Source organism: Argiope bruennichi, chromosome 2 (genome assembly GCF_947563725.1).
Source record: "Argiope bruennichi chromosome 2, qqArgBrue1.1, whole genome shotgun sequence".
NCBI classification, from domain to species: domain Eukaryota; kingdom Metazoa; phylum Arthropoda; class Arachnida; order Araneae; family Araneidae; genus Argiope; species Argiope bruennichi.
Genome location: NC_079152.1, coordinates 105745956 through 105773759, shown reverse-complemented (window position 1 = coordinate 105773759; position 27804 = coordinate 105745956). Strand labels below are relative to the sequence as shown.

The window sequence follows — 27804 nt, the reverse complement described above, 5'->3', positions numbered from 1 at the left end:
AAAAAGGTATTAAAATATTTTTCAAATTAAATATTCATTTTTTTAATACCCAGAACTTTGATTATAATCAGAGACTACATATCCACTACAATTGATTACTATTCATTCAATTACTGATGTAGAATTACTATTATTATTCATCAATTAAATGATGTAGAACATAATAATTCAATGAAAATATATAATATGCAAAACAACAAATATTAAAACAATCAGCAATAATATGCTTTAATGTGCTGAAGTTTGTTAATATTTATGAACATTTATTAAATTAAATTCTACAAAGAAAGGTAAATTTGCAAATTTATTTTAATATTCATGTGTAATAAAGAATGTAAGCAATTCTACTTCATAAAAAAAAATCATACAATTTCATGCACATTTTTTTTTTTTTTTTTTTTACTATTTGGTGAACCTCTGAAAGACTCAACCGAAGGGGTAAAGAGATTGCCGTAATTTTAAGATTGGCGTTAAGATATATTCGCGTGAACACTATTTATTATTTTTACCTTATAATAATGGCACCACACTAATTGTTTTTGCATCATTTTCAGTTTTAAAGATAACTGGGAAGACCAAACATTTTTCGGATTTAAGCAAATGCAATACAGATTGTTATCTATATAGATGGCAAGACATAGTTTCAACAATTGGATATAGCAACAAAGACAAATGAGATTGAATATATAATCCAATAAAAATGGAGAAATAATTTAATTATAAATGATTAACTAATTACTATAAGTTCTCTAAATCAATTTATTTTATATGCAGTTGATAGAGACTGCAACATTCTATTGAAATGATATGACTATCATTATATTTTAATTATTTTATTGGAAGGGCAAACACTAATATTTTTATCATACAAATGAGAATTAGTTAGAAAATTCAAAATTCTTTTTTGGCGAAATTCTGATGGCAGGAGGTTAAGAGAAGTTTTTTGTTATTGCAATAAATAATGATATCATGACATGCCAATTTATTTTGGATGTTATATCATGTTAGTGAAGTTCGGAAAATGCCCAACCTGACTATTCAATGCAAATTTCTCAAAAAGTATTACTTGATGTTTATATTACATAACACATTCACACTTGAGCTGACACAAAATTTATTAAAAAAAAAAATGTTCATCTTTCAAGAATCTCTAACATGTTTGGCAGAATAAAGAGAAAAATATGATAAAAATATAAATTAATTATTTACATTTACAAAAAGGAACTGGAAACAGTATATCATTAAAATATTTTAAATTTATACTTTCTTAAATATTTCTCTGTTAGAGCTTCAATTCCTAAAACTATTTAATTCTGCTATACATTAAATATTTCTATTCTTTCCCTTCATTAAAATTAGTTTGCTCACAGATTACAGCATAGAATCCGTATCTTTAATTTTTACTTTAAATAATATAGTTTATGCAATATGTTTTCTATTCTTCATGTTGTGATTACAATCTTTGATTGCCTATTTTTCAACAAGGAGTTAGGTGAACAATTTTTATATATAATCCTTCTTTCATGATTTAAAAAATACCTACTCCAATCCATTTAAAATAAACTTTTCACATATATGCTTCTTTATTAAAGCTTTAAACCTCATTACTTTTATTAAGGAAAATGCTTTTCAATTATAACCTGATCATGGGATAGAACCATCAGAATTTCGATTATTTCTCACAATTCCTGACGAGACATTCACGTTCCTAAATGTTCTGAGAGATAAAAAAAACCCCTTATCTATATGATTCTTGTGTATTTTTAACTTCTCAAATTCTACTGAAGTGCAAGACCTATTATTCAAAAGTTTGTCATATATATTTCAAAACATTTTACTATTTTTCCAAAAAACGTCATCTAATTTCAGTGAATTTTGTACTAACCTTGCTAATATTAGCATATTAATTTTTGGTTGAAAAATCAAACTTGAAAATACTACTTAAATTTAAGCTTTCAAGAATATTCTTTTTTAATGACATTGAAAGCTTTCAAGCAGTGAGAGACTTCTGTTTTGTATATTGTGCCAGAAATGATATAAAAAGATAATCTCTCTTGTAAATTATTGAAAATAATCGTAGTCAAATCATTTGTCAAAACTCTCAATTCGACAAATGGGGTCGGATCTTAGATCTTCTTAGCTAAAAATAAATTATTTCAATTTTGAAGCAAAAAAAAAAAAAAAAAAAAATTACTTCTTCAACATTTCATTCATTTTTCTATAACAATTGGTCCAACATTTCAATAACTTGTTCCGCAGTAAATGGATACTCTAGCTATTTAGCCCACAAAATTTTAGGTAGTTCTTACTTCTCACAAGTGAATCTTTAAATAAGTAGCATATAGATACTATTCAAATGAATTGCTGATAATATGCAGACTACAATCACCTACACTTATTAACCATGTTGAAAATTCATTCATATTTCATCATTTAATAAGTCAAAAATTTCCAATTTACTGATGGACCACCCATACAGATAGAAAAAAGTATTCTTCAAATCCATTTTTCTGTAGAATAATGAAATTTTTGTACAGCATATAGGCTGTGAAACAGCCTATAAAAATTTAAATTGCACATTTGATTTTCTTTTTATTCAAACCTCGGACATGTAAATGAATCTACTTTATTTTGAACAGATGTTTTTGAATTCTTTATTAAACATTTGATTATATTTATCAAAATTATGTATTTAAATTAAACACCTTTTATGTATGGAGCAATACTGGATGAAATTAAAAATAAAGGTTTATATTTTTTAACTGGTCTGTAGGAAATTTTTTTAGCAATTTCATATCTTGGAATATTTTTCAGAACAAATTTGAAATCCCCTTGCAATAAAATTATATGAATAATAACACAGCACACACTTCATAGATCACTACAATTAAATACTGGGAAAAGAGAATGAACAGGATAATAGTAAGCTGAAGATTCCTTTGCAATTATGATGTTAATCCTGCTTGCTCTCCATTCCTCCTGTTTATGCAGAGAGAAATGATTGGTGATAGATAATGTTTCCATATCCTTATTTCATTGATGGTATACAACTTAAGACAAAATAAGTTACTATTTGATTCTCTAATTTTTCCAAAAAATTGAGAGATGGTGCATTCCATCTATTTTTTCAATGTACATTTCTAAAGACTTAACAAAAAAAAAATTGGTACTTTTCTCTTGAGTGATTAGATAATTTAAATTACTTTTTGATGGGGTGGGAGGCCTCGAGTATGGCAAAGCAAATTTCAAGAAGTTTTCAAAAATCTTGAATACTCCGACATAAAATGTGATACAATTACAGAATAAAATATTTTAAAATTTGGATTTTAAGTCATTACAAAAATTTTTCCTCTCAAAAATATTTAGTCTAGATTAACCATAGAAAAAAAAATGTGCAAAGCATACAAATTAAAACTTTCAATGATTAAAAAATTAATAAGATGCTTCAATCAATATATAGATGTGCTATAAGGATACAAGAAAGTTTAAGGAAACTATGAAGCAGCAATTCTTATTATCTTGCATAATTGTTTCATTGGTCAATGCATTTTTTTGTTGTTATTGTTAATGTCAAGTATGAAAATAAAACATTAAGTAGCAAAAAAGAAATATAAACAAAACAATTAGATAAAAAAATTTTAACATTTATGAAAACAAGATATTGCTTTAAAACTGTTTGTCATGTTAAAAAAAAATGCATGAAAATTAGATCCAATGGTTTCCATAACATGATCAATAATAATTTTCATGATTTTTGTCTTGCAATCAACCCTTACCATGACTAATATCAAGTTTCATGCCATCTCCAAATCTTATGAAAAATGTTTCGATTTTCAATTCTTATTAATAGACTTCATGACCTCCCCCCCCAAAAAAAATCTCATTATTTAGTTAATATGCTGAACATATAGAATAAAAATTAGTAAATAGAAAGATTTCTAAATTAGTAGATGAAAACAGCACTTTACTACTTCATAAATAAATAAAGTGATTACAATCAAAAGTATACAACAGAATCTGTCACATAAACATTAAAACTTAGAGAACATCATAAAAATATACACACAGAGAAGATGACTTAAAAATATTTATTCTATATTAAATGGTATCAATGTCATATTTTTACTTTCCTTCGCTCAAATAAAGGTGTTGAATCCTTTCCCAATGAACAAGATTCCTGTGGATTAGGTAATTTGTGATAGGAAGGGAAGCATATTATATTTTCCCATTCTCTTTGGTTTTCAGGCACTTGAAGCTTTGTTAAAAGTCTTTTAGATAAATTTGGTATCACAGGTTGAAGCAAAATACCACTTATCCTTAACACTTCTAGAACAATATGCAACATTGTAGATAAAGTCTCTTTACTTTTCTCATCTTTCATCTTGACTAATTCCCATGGCTTATTGAACTGCATAAATGCATTTGCATCCCTCAAACAAGCCATTATATCATCAATTCCTTTGTAAAAGCAACCTTGCATAAAATGAAATTTTACCTTTTCTAGAATATTTGAGATTAAAAAAAAAAATATTAGAATAAGCAATTCACTGGAAGAAATCATTATAACACATTATTAAATAATATAGTAATCAAAGGTTTATAACTTTAAAAAGAAATTTCTAGTTTTAATAAAATTATCAACTATACTATTAAATTGTCTTAAATTAAAAATGCAGAACCCAGATACTAAATTCATTAATTTATTATTATACTGAATAACACTTTTAGATTCACTAGTAATTTGGGATAGACAAATGTAAAACTTTGAATATTTCAGTCTTAACACTAAATAAATAAAACAGAAGATAAAAAAAAATGAAATGAGATCATATTACAAATCAGCAAATTATAAAAATAAAGCGCACAAATTTTCTAAATTAATAAAATTAAAGGGGCTATTACAGTTTAGTATTTAAGAATTTAACATATCAGCATTTTAGACTTTAAACATTTTCATTTTTCATTCTCAGAGACAAAACTAATTTAATTCTTAAATTATTATTTTGAAACAAACTTAATTTATAATTTGAATAACGGAAAGAATTTAATACAAGTTCAAAAAAGTTTTTTTCAAAAATTTCAAATTTTTATACACATTACAAATAGTGCTTTAGATTATTTCTTTAATTTTTATTTAATAAGAATAAAGGAATAATTTACCTGGTAAATCAGATGTATTATTAATAAGGCTTTCAACATTTGAATCCTTAAGAGCATCTAGAGAACTATGATAAAATTTTGGGAAGACTTGATCAGGATTCAGAGCTGGAGCACAGCTACGACTTAGTAAATTACCTAGAGTATCTGCCAGTTCTGCATTTACCATTCTCTGTATTTTCACTTCATTGTAATCTAAAATGAATATATAATTTTAAATATTTTGTGGATAAAAAAATAATAAAATTTTTATAAATATGAAATTTTTAAAAGTAATTAGAATTATAAACAAGATATCAAAGCCAAACTATAAATGTTTCAGAATTTTGAGTAATTTTATGCAAATGTGGAAGAGCAAGCAGCAATATATATAATAACAATATATAAAATTGTTATTATATATATTTCTAAAAAACCTAATGTAATAAGAATATAATTAAAAAAATTTTTAAAAAAAGTTGCAATTTTATAAAAAATAAAATAAAATTGCAAACACTTAAAATTATAAGGAAAAAGGAAAATAAAAACAAACATAGAAGCATCTGTCTTATGTACAAGGAATACTAAATTTTATTTTAATTGATCTTCTGCTTAAGTACAATATATAAATTTCCATTTTTTCTTTCTAAATTTTACCTCTCAATGGGCTCACAAAATTTTTCACTTACACAATACTCTTAAATCACGATTCCTTGCAGTGAATATATATCCATACATCTTTGTCGTTGTTATTCAAAAACTATATTTCAACATTCCATAGTTATCTTGAAACACACTTTTTATTACCTAGTCTAAGAATCTTCACATCTCTTAGTAATAATTATTTTCTGTCAAAATAAGAAATTTATTTTGAGGAGGAAATGCTCACAGAACAACATTCTTTATAAAAAAAAATATCCCTGTATTACATAGGATAAATAATATTTCCATCACAAAGGATTATTTATCTCGTACTTTTTTAATAGTTCTAAATATACACATTTAAAGTTGAGAAAAACTTCATACAAAAACTTTCTTGCAAGTAATATACAAAAATATGTAACACAAAAATATTATTAAACAAAAAAAAAAAAAAAAAAAAGATTAAAATGCAAAAGTTTAAAAGAAGAAAAGATTAAAATTTTGAAAATTATGTACTAACAATATACTGAAAATAACTGGTATTGAAGTAAACCAGCACACACTGCTGTATAAAATAACAGTTTCAGCTAGAGTTGGCAAAACCAAGATTAAACAAATTTTTATTATATATGAAAGATTGCAGTCTCTAGATATAGCATGAATGGTTGCTTGCTCATCATCAACCTGCATTTTTTAGAGGAAACCAAAAACAATACTAAACTGTATTTTCATCTGAAAACTTCAGACAAGAGTTTTTCAAATACAACTATTGAACACTATTTCATACGAAAGTTTATGACCCTTGAACACTTCACTAATAATCATTTACACTTCCCCCCTCCTACCTTTCAATTTCAAGTGATTTTGAGTAATAAAAAATCAAAAGAATTGCAAACTTCAACAAAATTGACTAATTTCAATAATTAACTTTATCATATTGCAAGAATAGCAAACTACTCAGAATGCTCTACCTTTCTTATGTAAGTATTATAATATTTTCTATTATTGTGTTAAGAGGCAGTTCATTAAAATTGATTGAAGGATTAAAATGATAATTTAATATAATGAAAGAGCAACTGGTTGCTGAAGGCAGCTAAGTTATACATAAAAATACTAAAATTATTGCTATTATTTAAAAACAAATTGAAATTAATCAGTACTTTAAAAGAAATAACCATTAAAATGAACTAACTTGTATCATTTGAAGGAACTGAAGCTCGAAGAAGAAAATATCGAAAACCATCACAGCCATATCTATTAATTAACAATGTGGGTTCTATAACATTTCCTTTGCTTTTTGACATCTTAAAAAAAAAAATGTTATTAAATTAGTTTATAAGTAATTACTATTTTGGCTCATATGCCTGACGACATAACACAACTTTAATTTAAAATAAAATTATAAATATTACAAGATACTAATAGAAACATTAAACAGGATACAAATTATAAACAACTGATTTTGTAAACCAACTTCTTCAGTCAGTTTATTTAAAATAGATGCTTCATTTAATGTCAAAATAAGCAAAAAACATTTTTTAAATATAATTAAAAAAGCAAAAAAAAAAGACTTTCGTCTAATGGCAATTGTAAGTGTGCCAAACAGCTTTAAAACTTTAAAAATGGGCTATATTTTGCAAGATGGTTTTATGATATATTATATAAAAAATAGTGCTGATTAAAATAGCATATATCTTTCTTAAAAGCAAATATATTATTTATGATTTATTTTTACTCACTCACATACTTTCTCATAATTTACTGTCCAATGAGAATGGCAGAAAATTTCTTTGGGAAGATCATATCCAGCAGCCAGAAGAAAAGCAGGCCAATATATAGCATGAAATCTGAATGCAATTAAAATATCTGTTAATATACTTTTAGAGAGGGAAAAAAAAAGCAATGGCACTTTATAAATTACACATTTCTCCTGGATAATAAGCCAAAAATAGAGTGGCACAGAAAATTTGTAGAAAGTTTCAAAATTAAAATGTTTTTTTAATGCTAAATTTAATAGTAGTGCCATTTTCTTTTCTTTTAAATATTGAAAATTTTAAAAAAATATTTTCTCACCTATTTTTAAAATAGATTATATTGTTGTTAAGAATTAACTAAAGCAAACTGTGTATTAAAAATTTATTAAAAACAAAGAAAGTATAGTACAGAAAATTGATATTACAAAAAAGATGTTTTTTTTAATTGTCGGATAAACAAAAACCATTTTTATGAAATTAGTTTTGGAAAATATGGTCATCGATTTCCATAGGTTAGACTTATTTCCACCCCAGATAAGATACTTGATGCCAATTTCTTGATTTTTTTTCACATCTTTTTTCTGAGTTTTTGGTTAGTCCTTTCATAGAATTTTTAATAATGTTTTGCAACCTCAATAATTAGTGAAGCACTGAACTAAATGCAGCTGGGAAAACGTTCAATGAAGTAACCTGAAATGTTTGTACAGTGATTTCTTTTCATTTGAAAAATGCATTCAACAAATTGTAATAAAAGTAATTTCTGTAGCACATATGTTAGCGTTTTACTTATAAAGAATTTTAACACATAATTTTCAATAACAGGTAAAAGTTTAGGAAGGATCTGTTTAATATCTATGTTTATAAAGTTACAAGTTGAATAAAAAATGAAATTATAATAACAAGATGTTTAGAAAATATATGAATTGTACATTTACATTTTCAATAGAACTATGAAAACATGGGATTTGACTTTATTAGGATGGTTCATACAGACAATGAACAAAACATGCACAAAAATTAAAACATTATTGCTTTAATGTCTGATAATTTGACAGAAGCATGGATTACATCTGAATAATTTAAATGCAATACAATAAGTATCCCCAGTGAATCATCTGGTTGGAAATGAGACTAGTATTTAATACACATAATTGACATTAAATAACAAAATAAATTGAGCAAACATTAAGAATATTGCAATGTAGATCATAGTATTTGATGGCGGTTTTTCATTTATTTATGACTAACATATTAAATCAAAAAATTTTTTTAATGAATCTTTAAGTTTTGAATTTTTAGATTAGTATTATATTGTTCATTTTTAAATTTAAAATTACAAAAAAAAATCCTTTTATACTTTAAATGCTTCAGAATAAAAAATAAATAAATGGGTCTGTAAGTATTAAGAGGGAAAATTCTCTTACTGCAAGCCCCCCGATAAATTCTCAGAAATTTACTTTCATTGAGGCTACATCTAAAATAAATACAAATTGTCTTATGATAAACTTTAGGACTGTATCACCTTTGTAATCAAAAGTTTTTTTAAAAAAAGAATTTTATCATTTTTATCACTATTAATATACAGTAACAAACAGAACTAAAAATAAAGAATAAATGCAAAACCAACATGATTACTTACTTCAGAATATCTTTACCAATAACATGACAATCTATTGGCCACATGAATTCGCTGCTTCCATAATATCCGACAGTTAAATAATTGACCAGCGCATCTAACCACACATATATCTAAATGATTTAAAATACTAAAAATTATTAAATTTTGTTCAATAAAATTTAAATAATAAAAAATTTTAACGAGGCCAAGATTTAAAGCGGTTGGCCAAAATTTCTGGAATATAAACAATTTACTAGCTTTTGTGATAATTAAAATTAAAATATTATTGCATAAAGATACTTTCTAATACATATCAAGAATGAATAAAAAGTATCTTTAATAGTACTATATTAATTTATTAAAACAATAACATTGATTCTAAAATTAGAAACTGAACACTGCATGCATTTTATCCTCAAAATAGAAATATTGAAACACAATGGAATTTATCACAAAAGAAGAATATCTAGTAAACTACAGCAGGCTACATGCATAAGTTAAAAATCTCATTAGTTGGTTCCTTAAAAAAAATTAAATTAAAATATTTTTATTTAATATATCAAATTTTATTAAATTTGATATTTTAAATAAAAGTATTTGGCAATTTTATTAAAATAACCAAACTAATTTTATACCAGATTTTCAGTACGATTAAATTTACATAACTAACAGGATGTCTACAGAAATTATGAAACATTTTTTTCTGACTAAGCATGCAACATTTCCTTAACAGACAGTTACTAATTATATTAGTGACTTGGCTTTCTTCCTACAAAATACAGTTTATTAAAAAAGACTTTAGCAAGTAATTTAATATTATATATGTATATATAAACAGAATGAGAATGCTAAAAAACTACTAAAACATCTTTCTTATATGTAAAAAGATGGTGGAAATTTTAACAAAATTCTAAAACTTTTTAAGAATTCTAATAAATATAAAAAAGTAAAGGTTATTATGATTTTTGTACAAAATTTTTACAGTGCAACAATTAAGCAGAGCTCTTCGCATAACAATTAGAATGATATGTTGCAGCATAAATATTAAAATAGTATCATTATATGTACCTAATAAAATATATTTTAGCAAAGATTTAAACAGGAGAAGTTGTCAAAATATTACTTCAAATCTTTTTTTCTTTAAAAATTCAAAAATGTATGTTTTTGTAAATGAGTATCAAAACCTTTATATTCATTTAATATTACATATAAAGCTAGATGTAAGGTACTAACTTACATATAATAGCTCCAGCAACAAACAATAATTACTTGCCTACTGCAAAAATTTGAGATCGGCAATTTCATTCTCAACTCTTAAACTCTCAAGATTAATTTTTTCTTTTAATACTTTGAACAGATAGTTACTTCTCTTTTTCTTTTCAAATTTTTGCTTGATTCCTCTCCTTCCTTTCATTTCTTTTCTTTATACTCTTCACATTTAGCTTCTGAATTCCTCATATTTAAAATTGATAACACTTCAAAATTAGTTATTCTATCATTTGCTTAACTATTGTCATAAACCATTCCTTTTGCAGTGAGTGTTTTTCCATTTTTTCCCATACATAATCTTTATTGATCAAAAATTCTTTCTACATCACTGTTGCCATGGGAAAGCATTATCATTTTTCACAATGATATAGCATCATTACAAGGTTGTAAGAATTGCTCAAACCAAAACAATTAATCTCTTCTGTTCTTGATAAGAGAAAACTGATTTTTCTGAAGGTTTCATTAAGGTTGCTATAAGTCACATTCATTAGCATATTGCTCTTCTTATTATAATGACATTCCAAAAATTTGCTGCACCTTTGAATGAAAACTATTCTGGGTTGCTGCTGTTATAATTTTTTTTGGCAACATAAGGCTGCATAAGCGCAGAAATGATCGCGGGTATGCTTGATGCAAAATGCTCTCAGAAATTTTCCTGATTTTTAAAAATATTTTTATGAATTTCATTGACCTTTCTAATAAAATTCCCTGATACCCTGGTTATATCGCAATCTCCCTAAATAGATAATATTTAGAGGAGCTGTCAAAACAAATAGATCAGACAGACATCATTATAGATTATTAATTCTTAAATATCCATCAAATCTGATGATTTTGAAAATCATAAAATAAATCCTTAATACAATTTTTCAATACATTTACAACATATATATTATGTTAATGATCAGGAAGTATATTTGTGAGTGAAACCTTAAAGCAAATAGGAGAAAAAGATTTTTATGTTTTTTCTCAGATTGTTGTGTTAGGTTTTTTCTTAGATTTCAGTTTTCAAAGAATATTAAAACTGCAAACAAACTTTGCAAACTACTAATTTCTTAATAAATATTCATTTGTCAGAAATAACATACAATAAAAGAAACTGAGAAACAAAATAATTATTATATTTATAAAATAAAATAAAGCTTACAATTTGTGAATCATCATCAGGCACTGGGATTCCCCAAGAGAGGCGAGACTTAGGTCTTGAAACTGATAAATCGTTTAAGCCTTCTTTAATCCATTTCTTTACATAATCCATAAAAATAGTTGGCTTTATTACTAAAAAAATATTTCAAAATTAGCAGCATTAATTAATTATCTAATAATTGGATAAAGAATGTTAAAGTAAATCAGTCAATAAGAATATTAACTTGATATGCAGAAAATAGTCAAAACCAAATTAACATTAAAGTATCAAAGGAATCTGTAATTAAACATAATATAGTAATGCAAAAACTTGCATGAATTGGCTACCATATATGAAAACTGCAGCTATGTGCTTCCTATATGAAAGGGAAATTTTTGGCTTGCCCCACATGTAAAATTTCAAATCATACAGTAAAGGCATGATTAGTTATATTCAAGCCTTCACACTCAATTTAAAATAATAAAGAAAATGTATGTATTAGATGTTGCTATTTTATTTTTCCAACTTATTATTATTTTTTTCAATATCAAGACTATTTCTTTAGAATTGGAAAATGCAATTGTATATAAAGCAAGAACAAAGTTACATAGTAACATGATTATGATTACCACAGAAATGATGACATTCATCAGTGTCATAATTTCCAAAAAATAATATGTATCTAATACAAACATATAAATGTAATGATAATGTATAAAAGGTTCAAAAGAAATATTAACAAAAAGATTGTTTATAAATGTAATTCATTCTCCATCATACAATAATCAATTTATTAATCCTTCAAAAATTTTACACCAATAATATTTGGACTCAGTGACATGAGCTTTTAAAATAAATAAAACATTTTAAAATGCCAATAGATCTTAGTAACCTGCAAAATATTCTAATTCATCAACTTTTAAGAAAATACTTAAATAAATGTGAATTAGTTACTATAGGTCAAAACATTATTACTATGGGGGGAAAAAATTTGTTCAGCCACTTGTTTCATTAAAAAAGGTTTTAAAGTATATTAGTAACATTTAAGCTTGGAAAGGGCCAAGTTTGAACATTTTTCTCTCAATAATTAGTTTTCAAGACAACTAAATGGAAAATTTTTCCACTACACGAGATAAGCAGGTAATGATGAAGAGACTAGAAATTTAAAAAGATATAACAATAAAAGAGGAAGAGGCTAATATAATATTTTAATTAGTTAGTTTGGAGAATTCTGACAAATGAAATATTCTCAATACTTGAAATAAAGATTTCAGAAGCAAATTATATATATAATCTTGTAAACATAATTTTGTAAATGAGTGGTTGAAAAGAAGAAACTTTTGGAATAAAATTTATTTCATTACAGGAGACATATTTCATACACAGGAAAAATTGAAAATAAAAACATCTATTTACATCAAGACACAAGAGCAAAGTGAAAGCAATTTTTCCTGGAGTGATTTTATTAAGAGATTTTGATAGGATTTTTTTTTACACATAGGAAAGAAAATCTTGTTTATCTTTGAAAGAAATGCATAGATGTTAGGGATTTTTTTACCCTTCACTGTGAGCTTGAGAAACTGCAATAGTAATCAACTTTTTAGTGTGTGCGTGTGTTAGAAATAATGAAATAAAAAAGTGTGATTTTGATAAGCAAATAAGAGAAAATTCTAGAAAAGTAATTTGGGCTAATTTAAGATAAAACTAAGAGATAAATTAGGATTTAAACTAAATTAAAAATATCATTACACAGACACACCAAGAAACAAATACACATAGGAAAAAAACTAATCTATAAATGTATAAAAAAATCTCAAATTAATGCCTAACACAAAAGTTTCGAAGCAAAAATGAAACAGTAATTAATGTATAAAACTGTTTAACTTTAAACAGATCAATTGAAGCAGTCTTTAAGCATGAATGCATTTTAATTGAATAAAAATATATTAAGACAATATAATAGTATTAATTCAACTATTAAAGAAATAACGGAAGTAAAATGAAATGAAAAAAGACAAGAGGAATACCATCTTTAGATAACCACTTCAGAAGATCATCTTGAAAATGAGAAAGAGGAAAAATATAATTTTCTTCCACCATTTTCTCTACAACAGATCCTGTTTCAACTGAAACCTACAAAAAGAAGTATGGTTTAATTGATAAAAGTACCATATTTAACCTCTTCCCTCATTATAACTGATTAATGAATAGCAACTTATATAGCATATTTCAAATTGTAATGCAGCAAATTATCAGAGATATAAAATACAAAACTTACAAACTTTCAAACACAAGAAATAACACTTTATTTAAAATAAAACTGAGTAAGAAAACATATCACTATGATGTTCCAATAATATGTTTTAATAACATGCAGTTTGCAAGAAAAACAAATATATCAATTTTTCTTTCTGATATTCCAAAATGGACTATCTGAGCACTTAGCAAATCATATTTACAATACAAACAGCATAATTTATAATCATGCATGTATATTTCCTAGATTCTGAAAAGCCTCAGATATAAGCAGTAAACTCGAATTATATTATTTAATGTATCAGCATTAGTAATTCTTCTTTATACAAACGAAGTTTGGAAACTTACTAAATCCTAAGAACAGAAATGGAATGCCTTTGAAACTATTTGTTCCAAAGAGATCTTAAAAATATATTGGCCCAAAGAAATTTCAAATACTAAATTGCATAATAAAACTTTTGACAAACCTATTCCCAACAATGTTTTTTGGTGTGTGTGTGTGGGGGGGGGGGGGGGGAGGCACTGGATGGGATTGATTATATTAGATTGCTGATAAATGATATACAAGGATCAGGCCGACTCGGTTATTAGATAGAAAGAGAACGGCCAATAGTACAAAGGAAAGAAATTCTTTTGGTTGACCAAGTAGGGGATGTTTGGAAAATAGTATTAAATCATGTTAAATGATGTGCAGTTGTTGGGGCTTCATACATCAGCTTGCTTTAAAAAGAAATGTTAAGAAGTACATTTTTCTGCACCATTATCAAAAGTACTGATTGCAGTCAGCATATATTCACTTTACATATTTCAAGCATTACTTTATAACTCAACTATACAAAAGGTTTTTATTTCTAGAATTACTCAGAAGCCTTTGCACACTTGACAATTAGATAGGATTGAATAACCCTTTAAGCTTACTTCTCCAGAACTTGATGTATGAATTTTAATTATTTTGCCACTCTGCTTTTATTAAAATAAACAACTTCATATTAAAGAGGAAGAAATAAGAAAATATGGTTTTTCTAATGTTATTCATAAATGTATCCAGTTGCCCACCTAGAGATGTGAAGCTGAAATATTTGTATTTAATAGTTTTGAATAAATATATGATTTAAAATAAATTTGGGAGTGCATTTTATTGTAATAAATTTTGATTTATACATAAACATCTAAGTATATAAAATGCTACTACATTATATGTCACAGACATTGCTCTTACTACTTATTGTCAAATGGCAATCAAATGTAAAAAAATCATTGTGAAAACATTTCAGACTTTTTATATAGTTGCATTTAATTCAATACTCCATTAATTAATGAAGAAACAAAGTAGTATTAGAAATGCTCTGTACAGGGCTCACAAAAAACTCTATATTCATTCAGAGGAAATGAGAAGAAAAAGAAGTAAAAAAGTATGCATCAAACAAAGCTTGATAGAGCGTGAACGTAGTCTTTTGACAGATAGGTAATAACTATTATTTGTTTATGGAAATTGATGACCATATTTATTAAAACAACTACCTAACTTTTTTTTGCAATTTCTGAAAATTTTAAAAATTACTTTTAAATTATATCATTTTTATGTTTTTTTTAAATTTATGTTTTTTTTATTTCTAATTAATTTTTGAAAATGCAATATACAATTCGTAAAGTGAAATTTCAATACATCCATCAAAACATTAAAATGTGTGCTTTTGACAATGTTAAAAAAAAAAAAAAAAAAAAAAAGAAGATATTTTCTAAAAGCTTTTTTTGAACATTATTTCATAGTATATATGTAAACATAATTTTTTAAAACAGAATCGTGGTTGAAGACAGAGAGGACACTTTGAATTTTAACTTTGCTTTTATATTCTATCCCGGGTGGCATAATTTATGTACAAGAAGCGTGGTTGAACAGACGTCCACTCACCAGCGATACAAGAGCACAAGAGAGAGAAAATATTTTTCCCAACTTATTTATACTGAGATTCCATTGGGGATTTCTATACATGTGTCGACTTAGGTAGGGGGAATTCAGATATCTTTTAGAAGAATTTATTTAGATTGACAATTTTTTATCAATTCACTCGGAGCCTGAAAACCGCTGACTTAAGCATTTTCACAGAGCTTCTGTTGCATTAATTAAATAAAAAAGGTGGAATTGGATCAGGAAATAAGAGAATATTTTAGAATGAAGTTAATAAGGCCTAAATTAAAATAAAACTTTGTAAATTATTTAGAATTGAAATTAGATTTTAAAATATCATCACACACACATATATTAAGTAGCATGCATTACAATTTGTTTTATCTTATTCAAAAAAATTTAAGTTTTTTGTTCTTATCAAATAACAAGGTAAAATTTTAAAAGAATATAATATTAATATTCATAACTTTAATATTTAACAACCTAAAAAGTCAATGAAGTGAATGAACAAGCTGATTACCAAAAGCAGCTAATAATAAAAAGAGAAATGGAAATTAGGTTTTCATCAATGGTGGAAATAAAAACATTTTTTCACATCTCAAATTTTTCTCATAACTGAAAACTACTAAAATTCAAAATTTCAGGCAAAATGATATTGAAGTAAGGATTACATTAAAGAAACATAATGGAAAAAACATGCAGCACAGTTTTTGTTCAGTTACTAATATAAAGTAATTAGAGCTTGCAATTATTCTTTTAATAATCAATTTTGACAATTTAATTTTAAAAAATAATCAAATAACGTTTTTAGACATCTATTAATTGTGTTTAATTCATTTAACGGTAAATCTTTCCCAGAACAAAAATAGGAGAAAGCATGAATAAGAAAATTCTGTTATCACTGTTTATTATATCCATCAATTTTATTTTATTACATGTCAATTATTTGTAAATACACATATAATGATTTCTGACAAATAAGGAGATAAATCACAGTGTAATGTCACATGTTTCTTTTCATTATCAGGCAGTTCATCATAGAAATTTATAATTAATTAATAAAAGGGCCAAAAGTAAAAGTGTCATCCAACCATGACTTTACAATCTTAATATCTCCAAGATATCAAAGATAAGATGGGAAAAAAAAAAAAAAAAAAAAGACAGTGGAAACTAGTTTAGAGTTAGCATACATTCAAGAGACTTCTCTCCCACAATAACTTAGCTTGTATGCTTTAAGCACAGGTGAAATCAGATGGTTGATATATTAACATTAGATATTTAAAATTATACAAATCAAACATGACACAAGTTTAGAATAAATAAATACAAAAGGTTTTTGAGATAATAAAATTATTGTAGAGTTATATAAAAGAAAATTAATCAATCTCAAGAACAATAATTAAAATTAAAAGAAATTAAAATTGAAAAACTTAAATTTATCACCTAAATATACAGATAAAAAATACAAGGAAAAAGTAGATATTGTGATACATATAGTTGCTAAAAAAATAATTTAGATTGTAGTTAAAACTCGAACTTATTTGCAACCAAATACAGTTTATAACATAAAACAATCATAAGATTATGGAATGCATGAATTTTTTTTTTTTCCTGTACTTTTAAAATGGCTAAAATCAAGCATGGAAGTATGATTACATAAATTTCTATGTTTAAAGGAAAAATATGAGTATATATTCAATTTCTCTGTTTGAAATTCATAATTTAAATGATGCCTGATACATAGCTGCTAAGAATGTACTTGCGAATAATAAAATATGAAGAATCTAAAAAAGAAAAAAAATTGTGCATTTAATATAAATTTGAAAAAAGAATTTAAAAAGAAAATGCTTTTATATATTACGACTGAAATTCATAAAAATGATAATATTTGTGATAAAGTTGCTCAACAGATAATGTAGTTAATTATTAAGTCATCTTAATGCTAAGAAAAAAAAATTATACCATTTTCAAGGTGCTTCCATCTTTAATTTCCTTTACTTGTGAAGAAGGAACAAAAGCTTCATCAGTAATACTATACCAACCTTCATATTGACCTTTCCTAATGTAGCCATTTTCTTTCAATTTTAGCTGAAATAATACAATGAAACAGATGAAAAAATAGCAAATATTATACATTTTTGAAAAAAGCTTGGATTAAAATATAAATGTCAACTAAAATAAAAGAAATTTACCCAGAAATTTTGAACAGTTTCTTTATGTTCTTTATCTGTTGTTCGGATGTAATGAGTGTAGGATATATCACCTTTTTTAAAAGTTTCCTAAAATTATATGTAAACTAAACTTAGAAAATAATAACAATGTTTACTAATTTATTTGTTTATATAAATAGAAAATATAAAAACAAAAGTTTTACTTAATAATATTACATAAAATTTAATTGACATTTGCTATCTTTCATAAGATTTTAAAAAATTATTCATTTAAAAAGTAAATGCTTATTTTTCATAGTTTACAACTAAATAAGTAAGAAAAATAAGCCAAAAAGTATTCTTAAAAGTAAAAAATATTCCTACTTTTATTTAATTGCCATTTTTTAAAAATTTTATTTTAATTTTAAAAAATCTTTTATCTGACTGGAAAATTATCTAAAATACTTGATCCATTAAACAAGCATATTATTTTATATATATATTTATTATATATAAAACTACTACCTGAAATTTAGCAGACATTTCAGTGCAATATTCTACAGGCTGTTTCTTTGCTAAAGTAGCTGCTTGTTGAACCTAAAAAATTGAAGAAGAGATGAGGAAAGTTATATAGTCAAAATAATTTCAGAGTTAAATATTTTAAAAGGTTGTGTGTATGTATGTATATGTGTGTGCACACAACAATAATGAAAGTAAATGTCATTTCCTTAACACTTTACTTATATACCTTTTAAAATTATTAATAAAAGAATTAAATACTAAATAAAAATCCTTTTATTGATGAAAATGGTAAGTTTTACAAAAATTTCAATTGGTATTATAATGTAGGTTATCTGCATATAATACTACAACAACAAGAAGAGAAAGAAAAATTATTTTAGAGCAGTGATTATTTAAATATAAATTTTCTAGTATAATCTTGTAATATTTACTAATTACATAAAATTATATTATACCAGGCAGATAAAAATATATACAAAAATTATGATGTAAAAATCATCTAAATATTTCTTTTTCTATGATAAATCTTTTTCATATAAACAAAATTTCTAACATAATTTTCTGGTATTTTGTTATCATTCAAAGTTGCATAACATAATTAACACATAAAAATTCAGTTATAAGAATCAAAACAATTTAAAAAAATTTAATAAAAAAAAGCAGCAAGTCTAACTAAAACTATCAAAAAACAGAAGAAGGAATCAAAATTTTCCCTGTACAATACACCATTAAAAATAATAAATTTTGCAGTTTTAATACAATGCTTTCAAGCATGGTGTAATGGTGGTTCTTCTATTCATAATATATTTGTGATTGGAGGCATGGAATGACAACTTTAGTCCCAAGATTATTTATTAATACCACTGGTTAAGGGAGCGCAACACAATATCACATTAAAACATCTAAAATATATTGCATATTTTTCTCATGACACATGGCAATATTTTTCATTCCTCTCTCTTGCAAAAGTACATTTGCCGAACCTTACAGAAAATCTATTTGTCTAGTTCTATTAAAATTAATCTTAAATTGGTCAAATGCACTTCAAAGATTTTTTTTTTTTTTTCATTCCCCACATCATCCATGACACGAGTGTATTTAGAAAGGGATTTGAGTATATGATCCATTTCGAGCTGAAAAGTAATGGAGGCTTCTGCAAGTCCAAAAAAGCATTGAACACACTGCATAACAAGCAGAAAACATGGTTAAAGGTTTGCTCTCTTTATTCATTTCTATCTGCCAATAACCTTTTAAAAGAACTAAATTTTTTAATCAGTGAGAACCTGCAATAAAAATCGATTCCTGCATGTCCTTCATATGAAATACAGATATCTTCATAAAGACATTTAATGCTCGAAAATCAATACATATCTTTTGAAATGTGGAAATCTATTGGGCTCTATGAATCCATTAGCTGATAAGCTGGAATTAAGATATTACAGAACTTGCATTTCTTTTTTCTTTTGAATTCCTTAGTTAAAATTTGTCCCATTATTCGACACTATAATGTTGGATTTACCTATCCTAGAGAAAATAATAATGTTTTGCAGTTTGCTTTAGTATTAAGATTAGCAAGCAGTAGAGCCTTGCCACTTAGTGTGTTGATCTACAAGATATAAAATATATATATGTCCCTTCAAACTTGGTTGATCTATTGGAGCAATGAGATCCACATTGATCACCTGAAATTGGGATTCTAATCTCAACATTGATGCAATTAGTGCTCTTTCATTAGTCTTCATTGTCATAACATTTATGACATGACTCACAAATTTTTTTAACATCAACCCTTAAGCATTTTCAGAAAAATGAATGCTTAGTTCATTCAAGAGTCTTTGGGTCCCAAATTACTGTAAAACAGAATTATAATTTAGTTGCAGAACCTCCTTTCGCCTATACTTAGGCCCTATCAATTGTCCAATACTCTTTTTCTAATCCAATCTTTTCCCTTAGTATTTTATGTTTATGAAAAAGAAAATCATCAATTTCATAATTATTTCCGTTGCTGTCTTTAGCATGTTTCATAACAATAACTAAATCAGCATAATGCTGATGCTCAAAAGGAAACTTTTCAGCCACCATGCTCCCCTTCATCATTTAAGTGGTCATTTCACTTTTTGTTTAACTCATTATTCCTATTTCATACATACCAGAAATAATTTCTTCTTGATGGTCAGTGTTTACCAGTGTTTTAACTTGCACAGTCCCAGATGGATCTGCCCAATTAACTGCAGTTTAACCTAGATATTTCGAATCTACACTCAGACTATGGAAGTTCTGAGTAAGTGAATTTAAGCTATTCTAGATTCCTCCTACTATATTCAAAATATCGGATCTAATATATCAGCTAAAAATCTGCTAAAGCACATAACACCTGTTGATATACTTCATTAACTTGGCTACCAGTCACAAAACCAAAGGACATTTAATCACCGGATCAAAAATACCTTTCAAGTAAACAGAGGAAGCCTTCTCAACTGATATCTTGAACTAATTCCTTTATGACAACCATAATTTCAATCCCCTAGCCTAGTCCGCTAATGCATGGACTAGCTTACTACCTATGCTTAGACATGCCGTTTCTAATTTGCTAGGCTTATAACAATATTCTTCCTACAGATAACTTTCCCCAGTAAATCCACTTTTGCAGAGACTGCCTCAATTTTTGTTTTGGGCTCTTTTGTTTGGGCCAAAAGATTCACATCTACTCTGTTGATTTCCTCTCCATTTTTATGACATCTCATTGTAAATATTTATCAGATCAGAGGAAAAACTGGCCAACCTCTTAAATTATTTTCCTTTTTGCTTATCAAAATTTTTTCTAAGAAGGAAATTGTTACTCACCACTTCTTTATCATTGGATGATTATTTTCCCCTAACTGTTTCACTTATGCCGGACCATCAAATTATGATTTTCCTTTGGATGTCTATGTCACACCCTTTTCCTAATTCCATTTAAGCCAATCACCTCCCATGCAACAGGCCAATATGAGCTGTCGTTTTAGAATCCAGTGTTTGAAATATACAAACAGCTACAACCGATTAATTAAATAATTCTCCTTATTTTACAATAATATAATCAAACTGATGCAAGTCTAAGAAATTTCCTTGGAGTTATGTTGAGCTTTCTGAACTTTTCTCTGACAAAGCTTTGCTGATGGCTCATATTCGTTCAGTACTAATTGTTTTATGATTCATAATTTTTTAATTCATCTTCATTTAGGTGAGCAAATAAATTAGACATTTTATCTCCTAATAAGCATGACAATAGGTTTAATTTCCTCACTAATATTTTTGTTAACAACAGTCTTCTCTAAACTTGAAAGGATTAAAAAAAAAAAAAAAAAAAAATTTCCAAACCTTTCAGCTTGGTGGGTTACTTTTACTGTCAGTAACTTAATCGTTTAAACAGTTTCATCTAATGATTTTTCTGTAGAATCTGATCGCCATTTTGAATTATTCCCGAATTATTTCTGAATAATGCTAATTTAAAACAAAATTTTCAACCAATAACACCAGCCTGCAAAAAAAAAAAAAAAAAAAAATTGTTTGTAAAATTTTAATTGATTTATATCAGCAATGATGATGTAATTCCAAATGCAAACTAAATTTTATGTAACACGTAAGGATTTTTTACAAATGACGATGAAAAAATTAACAAAATGCAGTATAATGCATACAGTTGCAACTGCAGTTACTATTAACTAAACACAATAATGCTGTTCATTTACAATATTATGATAACTTTTGTGTTTTTCTTAAAATCAAGAAGCTTCTTTTTCGGGTTTTTCGTTTATGGTCCACATCACTGTCTCTTTTTAAAGACCAACAGTAATCAGCCATCATGTTAACATCCCACCGTCCTTGATATCTGCGTTCTATCTCCTTTATATCCTGGTGGAATCTTTCACCTTGCTCGTCACTCATTTTTCCTAAATTTTCTGGGAAGTATTCCAAATGCGAGTGAAGGAAGTGAATTTTAATGCTCATATTGCACCCCAAAAGATGATAAGTACGTAATAACTCAGTTACAAGTTCTTTGTAATTTTCTTTTCTCTCATTTCCCAAAAAACCTTCTACGACATCTTTAAATGCAACTCAAGCCTGCTTCTTTCTATTTGTCATACATTGTTCAAAATTGGAATCTTTAACTAATTTCTTTATTTGTGTTCCATCAAATAAACCTTCTTTAATTTTAGCGCTAGACAATTTTGGGAACTTCAATATAAGATACTCAAAACATTTTCCACCTTTATCCAAAGCTTTCACAAACTGCTTCATGAGTCCCAATTTTATGTGAAGTGGGGGCAATAAAATATTTTGTGGATCTATTAAATATTCATTTAAAATATTCTTCTTACCAGGAATCAATTCTTGTCTCTTCGGCCATATATTTTTTATCCAATGACTTTCTCTGTCCCTGCTATCCCATTTACAAATAAAGCACGGACATTTAGTAAATCCACTTTGTTGCCCAAGAAGCAGACCTATAACCTTTAAGTCACCACATATTGCCCACTTGTGTTCAGTGTATTTTATTTTAGTGAGAAGCATCTCCATACTTTCATGTTTCTTTCATAAAAACGGAATGTGCAACTGGAACTGATGCAAGTTTAGATTCGTTATGCAATAGAACTGCTTTTAGACTCCTCTTTGAGGAATCTATAAATAGTCGCCAATCATTCAGATTATAAGGAATATTATCTTCTAATTCATGTAACAAACCAGGTATGTCAGCACAATAAACCAAGAAGTTATCAGATTTGAAAAATGATAAAAATTGCTTTTCTCGATTCCTGTACCAACTAAACGACATATATGTCATTAATAAATTTTTCTCTTTTAACCAAGAGCCTAATAATTCCGCATTTTCTTTAGTTAAACCTAAATCACAATTTAAGTCATTTAATTCGGCTTTATTAAATTTTTCAGGTACTTCATTTTTCACATTGAAATCCTACTGCCATCTATGTTTTGAATTTTAAAATATGTAAAAGGTTTTTTTAAATACAATTATAAGTATTTATTCAATAGAAATGTATTATTTAATTTCAATGAAGTAAGAGGTTTTCAGAATTTATTTAAACAAATAAACATGCATACTTTATTAATTTATCCTATCCAAATCGCAAAAAATCTGTGTATTTTTACTTATTTAAAAAATTTACTTTAAAAAAACTGTACGCGATACGTAAAAACTGATATTATTTTTGAAATAAGCATGCGAAAATACATAAAAAACAACTATTACTTTTAAAACAAGAAATTGTTGCAGGCTGGTGGAATTCTTCTTTTTCCAGTAGTAAATTTAGGTAATTTTTTTCCAGGTCCCTTTCTTTTTTCTCCTTTTCTAATTCAAGCTTATTTTCATTTTCTAACTTATGTTTCTGCTTCTGTTCTATTCTTTTAGCTACAATAACATCTATTAATTTTTTTGTGAAATCTTTACTATCATTTTTAATTAGATGCAATTAAAATCTTTAAAACAACTTTAGACATACCAGAAATAGTTGATTTGTCATTGGCTACTTGAATTAAATCTACATTTTTGCTGTTAACAAGAAGTGATATTTTTAAAAAACTAATTTCAATCAGAAACACAGATTAAATTTTTAGAGAAGTACCTGCAATATTGATATTGTCAAAAATTTAACAATGATAAACTTGCTTCATATAAAAATTACCACTAAGAAATATATTTTAATAATACAATTAGTATATAAAAATTGATCATCAGCAATTTTCAAACATTAAATAATCATATTCTCAAAAATGACTACAAATATCGAAGAATTTTAGCCATGCAATTTTTAAACCAATCATGCCTTGTTAATTATACATCAAACTTATAAAAGAATGCAAAGCAGAAACATTTTTAAAATGTAAAAAGAAAGGGAAAATAATTCATATTATGCTAATTCACTTCTATTTCATCCACAAAGCAAGTATTTTTGAAAAACATATTTTCATCATAATTGAAAATGTATTTGCAAAAGCTAGGCATTAATCATGAAGTTGTCCAATAATTTTCTTTCACTAAAATAATAACAATTTATTTTTCTATCAAGTTCAAAACTAATCAAGAGTAACTTGTTTTGCTTTAATAAGAGATGTCATATAAATACCCATGCAAATTTTAAATAGAATTGCACTAAATGATGATAAGACACAAGTATCCATTCAGAAAATAAATCTATTAGGGGAAAATGCAGGCCCAGGCTGTTTGAGTAGTTTTTCACTAGTCATTGGTCTATTTGCCGATTAACAAGAACAATTCCTCCATTGATTGGAATTTCGATAATTGGCAGTTCATCTATTCAAATATCCAGATATATTTGTTCTCCAATAAGTTATACTTTGAGTCCAATTCCAATACTGCCATCAATTATCATGTAGGTTCTTTTATTCATAAAATATTTGCAAATCTGTGATTGGAGACAAGGAATAACAATTTTAGTTCCAAGAATATTTATTAATACCTTTGGTTAATGGGATAAAGCAAAACATCAAATATAAACACGCAAAATATATCATGTTTTTCTCGTGCTCTCTCCTCACTATTGCGTTTTTTAACTCTTCTTTTTTTTTACTCCCTTTCTCCCTTCTTATCGACTAATTTCTTAAACAAGCTTTCAGAAAAATCATCATATAATAGTACCTTAAACATGGCATATAAAAATGATTACCAGTTTAAAAAAGTAACCCATTAAGAAAATTTATCTAGAGCATAAAAGCACATTTAAGTTATTTAATTATAAAATAATTCCCCTTTCCAAATCAATATCATTTAAGTTTTTTTTTTTTTTTTTTTTTTTTTTAGTTTCACAGAACAGACCTATGGACAATTGTTAATAGATCATGATATTAAAATAAAAAGAATTTGAATAAATATTTAATTACTTTTAGTCCATGTTCATCAGTACCAGTGCAGAAAACAACATTTTTGCCAAGCAGGCATTGAATTCTAGCAAATGCATCTGCATACAAACATGACTGCATGTGACCAATATGAGGAGCTGATAAAGAAAAAGTACCATTTATTGCACATTTATAATCTCAATCAAATAACTGTCCTCCTTATTTGAAAATCTACAAGTATAAAATAAATGATTACTTTTTATTTTTTCTTTTTCTAATAAATGCAATATGCAATCTTAAACTAAAGTGTTCCAGTTAAACATTATCAGACACTAGATTTTTATACGACATAGATGACAAAACACTATTGTCATCTGAGAAGCGACTTCTGACAATTAAGGGTTAAATTTATAACATTCATGATATATTAAGAAAGGAGTAAAGAAGAAAATATGAATTCTGTACAAAAATTATGTATTCAATATTCAAACAACAGGAATATAAATAGATTATCAATACAAAAACTTCTCATAAAAGCATTTTAGTTAATTTTTCCAAATATCTTTATAATTAATATGGGTGAATATAAAAATTGAACAGAAAATTGTTAAAACAAATTCAATAAATTAGTGAAGTTTAATATAGTTCAATTAGAAAACATATTTTAGCAAGGTAACTCCCGATTATTTCTAAAAATTAGAAGCCACATATTAGAATTATAAAATGTAGGTAATATATTTAGGCAGAATCTGACACCATTATTGTAAAACTGTGGAAAATTCTTTTAAAGTAAATTATAACATTTAACAAACTTTAATCAGAATTCATATTTAACTTTCACTGAAAAAATATTTTACTTGCACCACTAGTTTAAAAATTCCAGATAATTTCAAATTCCCTGGATAATTACAATGGATTGTGCAACGTATTATTCAGTTTTTTTTTTTTTAATTCTTCCATCAATTTCTTTTTATTATTTTCCATAAATAAGGAGCAGAGTAGTTATGCAGAGCAGCAAGTTTTTTAGCATGATAATTAAAATGCACGTACTACTAGTATGTATACAAAATATGAACTATCTATCTATGCATATTGTTTCTTAAATTAGAAAATTCGTAATTTGCATATTCAACAGATATTTTTTATGCACTTTCCATAACATTTAAAAGACAGTAACAAAAATAAAGAATACAGAAATTGGATTAATACTCCATGATAATAAATATTATAATGAAATTAATTTTGATAGTCTATGAAATTTAGATTCTATTCCAAATTTTAAATGACACATATAAAGCTTGTAAAAACCACTTTAACATATAAAATAACATTTTAAAAATTAGTTTTAAATAGTGTGACGGAATAAATTTTATCACATAATTTTATAGAATAAAAGCTCAAAATTATTAGTAATAGAAGACATTCAATATTAGTTTATTCAATTTTATCTGACAATATATATATATATATATATATATATTATTTAAACTCTAGCTTCTCTATTATGATAAAGCTGAGAAATTTCATTAATAACTTTTCAGGTATAAATATAATTCAAAATTGCCACTTTCATTCAGCGTTTTAATACATTGTCTCACTTTAATTTGTTAATGAAAAGCAGTCTGTATTCAAAATGAAAGTATAAAAATTATGCTTTGAATACAGTGAATCAGATCAAAATTTGATCTATTGAATTAAAAGCAATAAATGCAGAGCATATAATGGAAAAATTACTTTAACAAGGAGGATAAAAAAAATTAAAAATAGAAATTAAATAAATGATTAAATTACAGTCAATAGGGAAGTTACAAACTTACCTCCATTTACATAAAATATGGGAGTAGATATGAAATAATTTTTTGAACTATAAAAGCGTGCCAAAAATAAACTGCTTTGTATCTTTGTAAAAAGTTTCCTCATTCTGAAAAAAAAAAAAAATAATAAAAAAAAAGATATAATTAGTTATAAATTCATAAAAGGAACTTGACTATAACGAAAATGAATTTCAATAATGGTATTTAAAAGAGTTGTTAAAAGTATAATTGGTAAAAATTTTTTAAATAGTTGTGTATTATAAATTTCAATATGCCTAACCTGATTTAATTCCAGTACTTTTAAAAATTATATTACAGAATAGTCGCTTTGCGGAGTGCTAAATATTGGTTTATAACTTCTGGCTGCAAATTCCTTATCATTTGAAATTCTGCAGCATTAGCAAATCGCATTTTGGTAACAGGATCAGTATATTTAGCTACTAAACCACTGAGATCAGAATATTTTTTGGGGGGTTTTAAAGAAACCGGAACATCAATCGTTAAATAAGTAACAGCACGGGGAACAGATTTTTCAGCAGCTGTTATCTGTCTTAGTGTTTTCCAAACGCGGCTCTTCTTGGAATTTGCCTTAGCTTGAACAAATTTCGGATTTTTAAATATTGGGATATTTTCAGCAGAATTTTCTGTGTCTAATTTGCTAGACGTTCCTTCTTTAGATGCACTGTTTGATAAATCCAATTCAGAGGTAACAGTTTCAGGATTATTAGAACCTCGCTTTTTCTTTCCCAT

The 27804-nt window shown here is 26.1% G+C and overlaps 2 protein-coding genes across 3 annotated transcripts; both read right to left on the bottom strand.

The window, feature by feature from the left end:
- Nucleotides 1-3943: 3943 nt before the first annotated feature.
- On the bottom strand, nt 3944-27474 carry LOC129960602 (methionine--tRNA ligase, mitochondrial-like). 2 transcript variants are annotated; one of them, XM_056074111.1, is made up of 13 exons: nt 27335-27474; nt 27058-27161; nt 25283-25398; nt 18386-18457; nt 17903-17989; nt 17673-17798; nt 13573-13678; nt 11567-11697; nt 9172-9281; nt 7526-7625; nt 6971-7082; nt 5161-5352; nt 3944-4500 (listed from the first exon to the last, which is right to left on the bottom strand). In XM_056074111.1, exons 2-13 carry the CDS (start codon nt 27158-27160, stop codon nt 4115-4117), a joined length of 1641 nt encoding a protein of 546 aa, XP_055930086.1. In that variant the 5' UTR covers nt 27161; nt 27335-27474; the 3' UTR covers nt 3944-4114. The 2 variants fall into 2 exon arrangements, with proteins under 2 accessions (XP_055930086.1, XP_055930098.1); XM_056074123.1 differs by lacking the exons at nt 27058-27161; nt 27335-27474 and adding an exon at nt 23634-23792.
- Nucleotides 27367-27804, bottom strand: LOC129962271 (INO80 complex subunit C-like). Its single transcript, XM_056076016.1, has one exon. The coding sequence runs from the start codon at nt 27802-27804 to the stop codon at nt 27367-27369; it is 438 nt and encodes a 145-aa protein (XP_055931991.1).

Bases quoted from the DNA above. Each gene is read 5' to 3' on its own strand.
- LOC129962271 (XM_056076016.1), bottom strand. From the start codon at position 27,804: ATGGGAAAGAAAAAGCGAGGTTCTAATAATCCTGAAACTGTTACCTCT.
- LOC129960602 (XM_056074111.1), bottom strand. From the start codon at position 27,160: ATGAGGAAACTTTTTACAAAGATACAAAGCAGTTTATTTTTGGCACGC. The intron at 25,399-27,057 runs GTAAGTTTGTAA...TTTCTTTATCAG, and splicing joins CATATTTTATGTAAATGGAG to CTCCTCATATTGGTCACATG. The intron at 18,458-25,282 runs GTAATTAAATAT...TCAATTTTTTAG, and splicing joins CTGATGAACATGGACTAAAA to GTTCAACAAGCAGCTACTTT.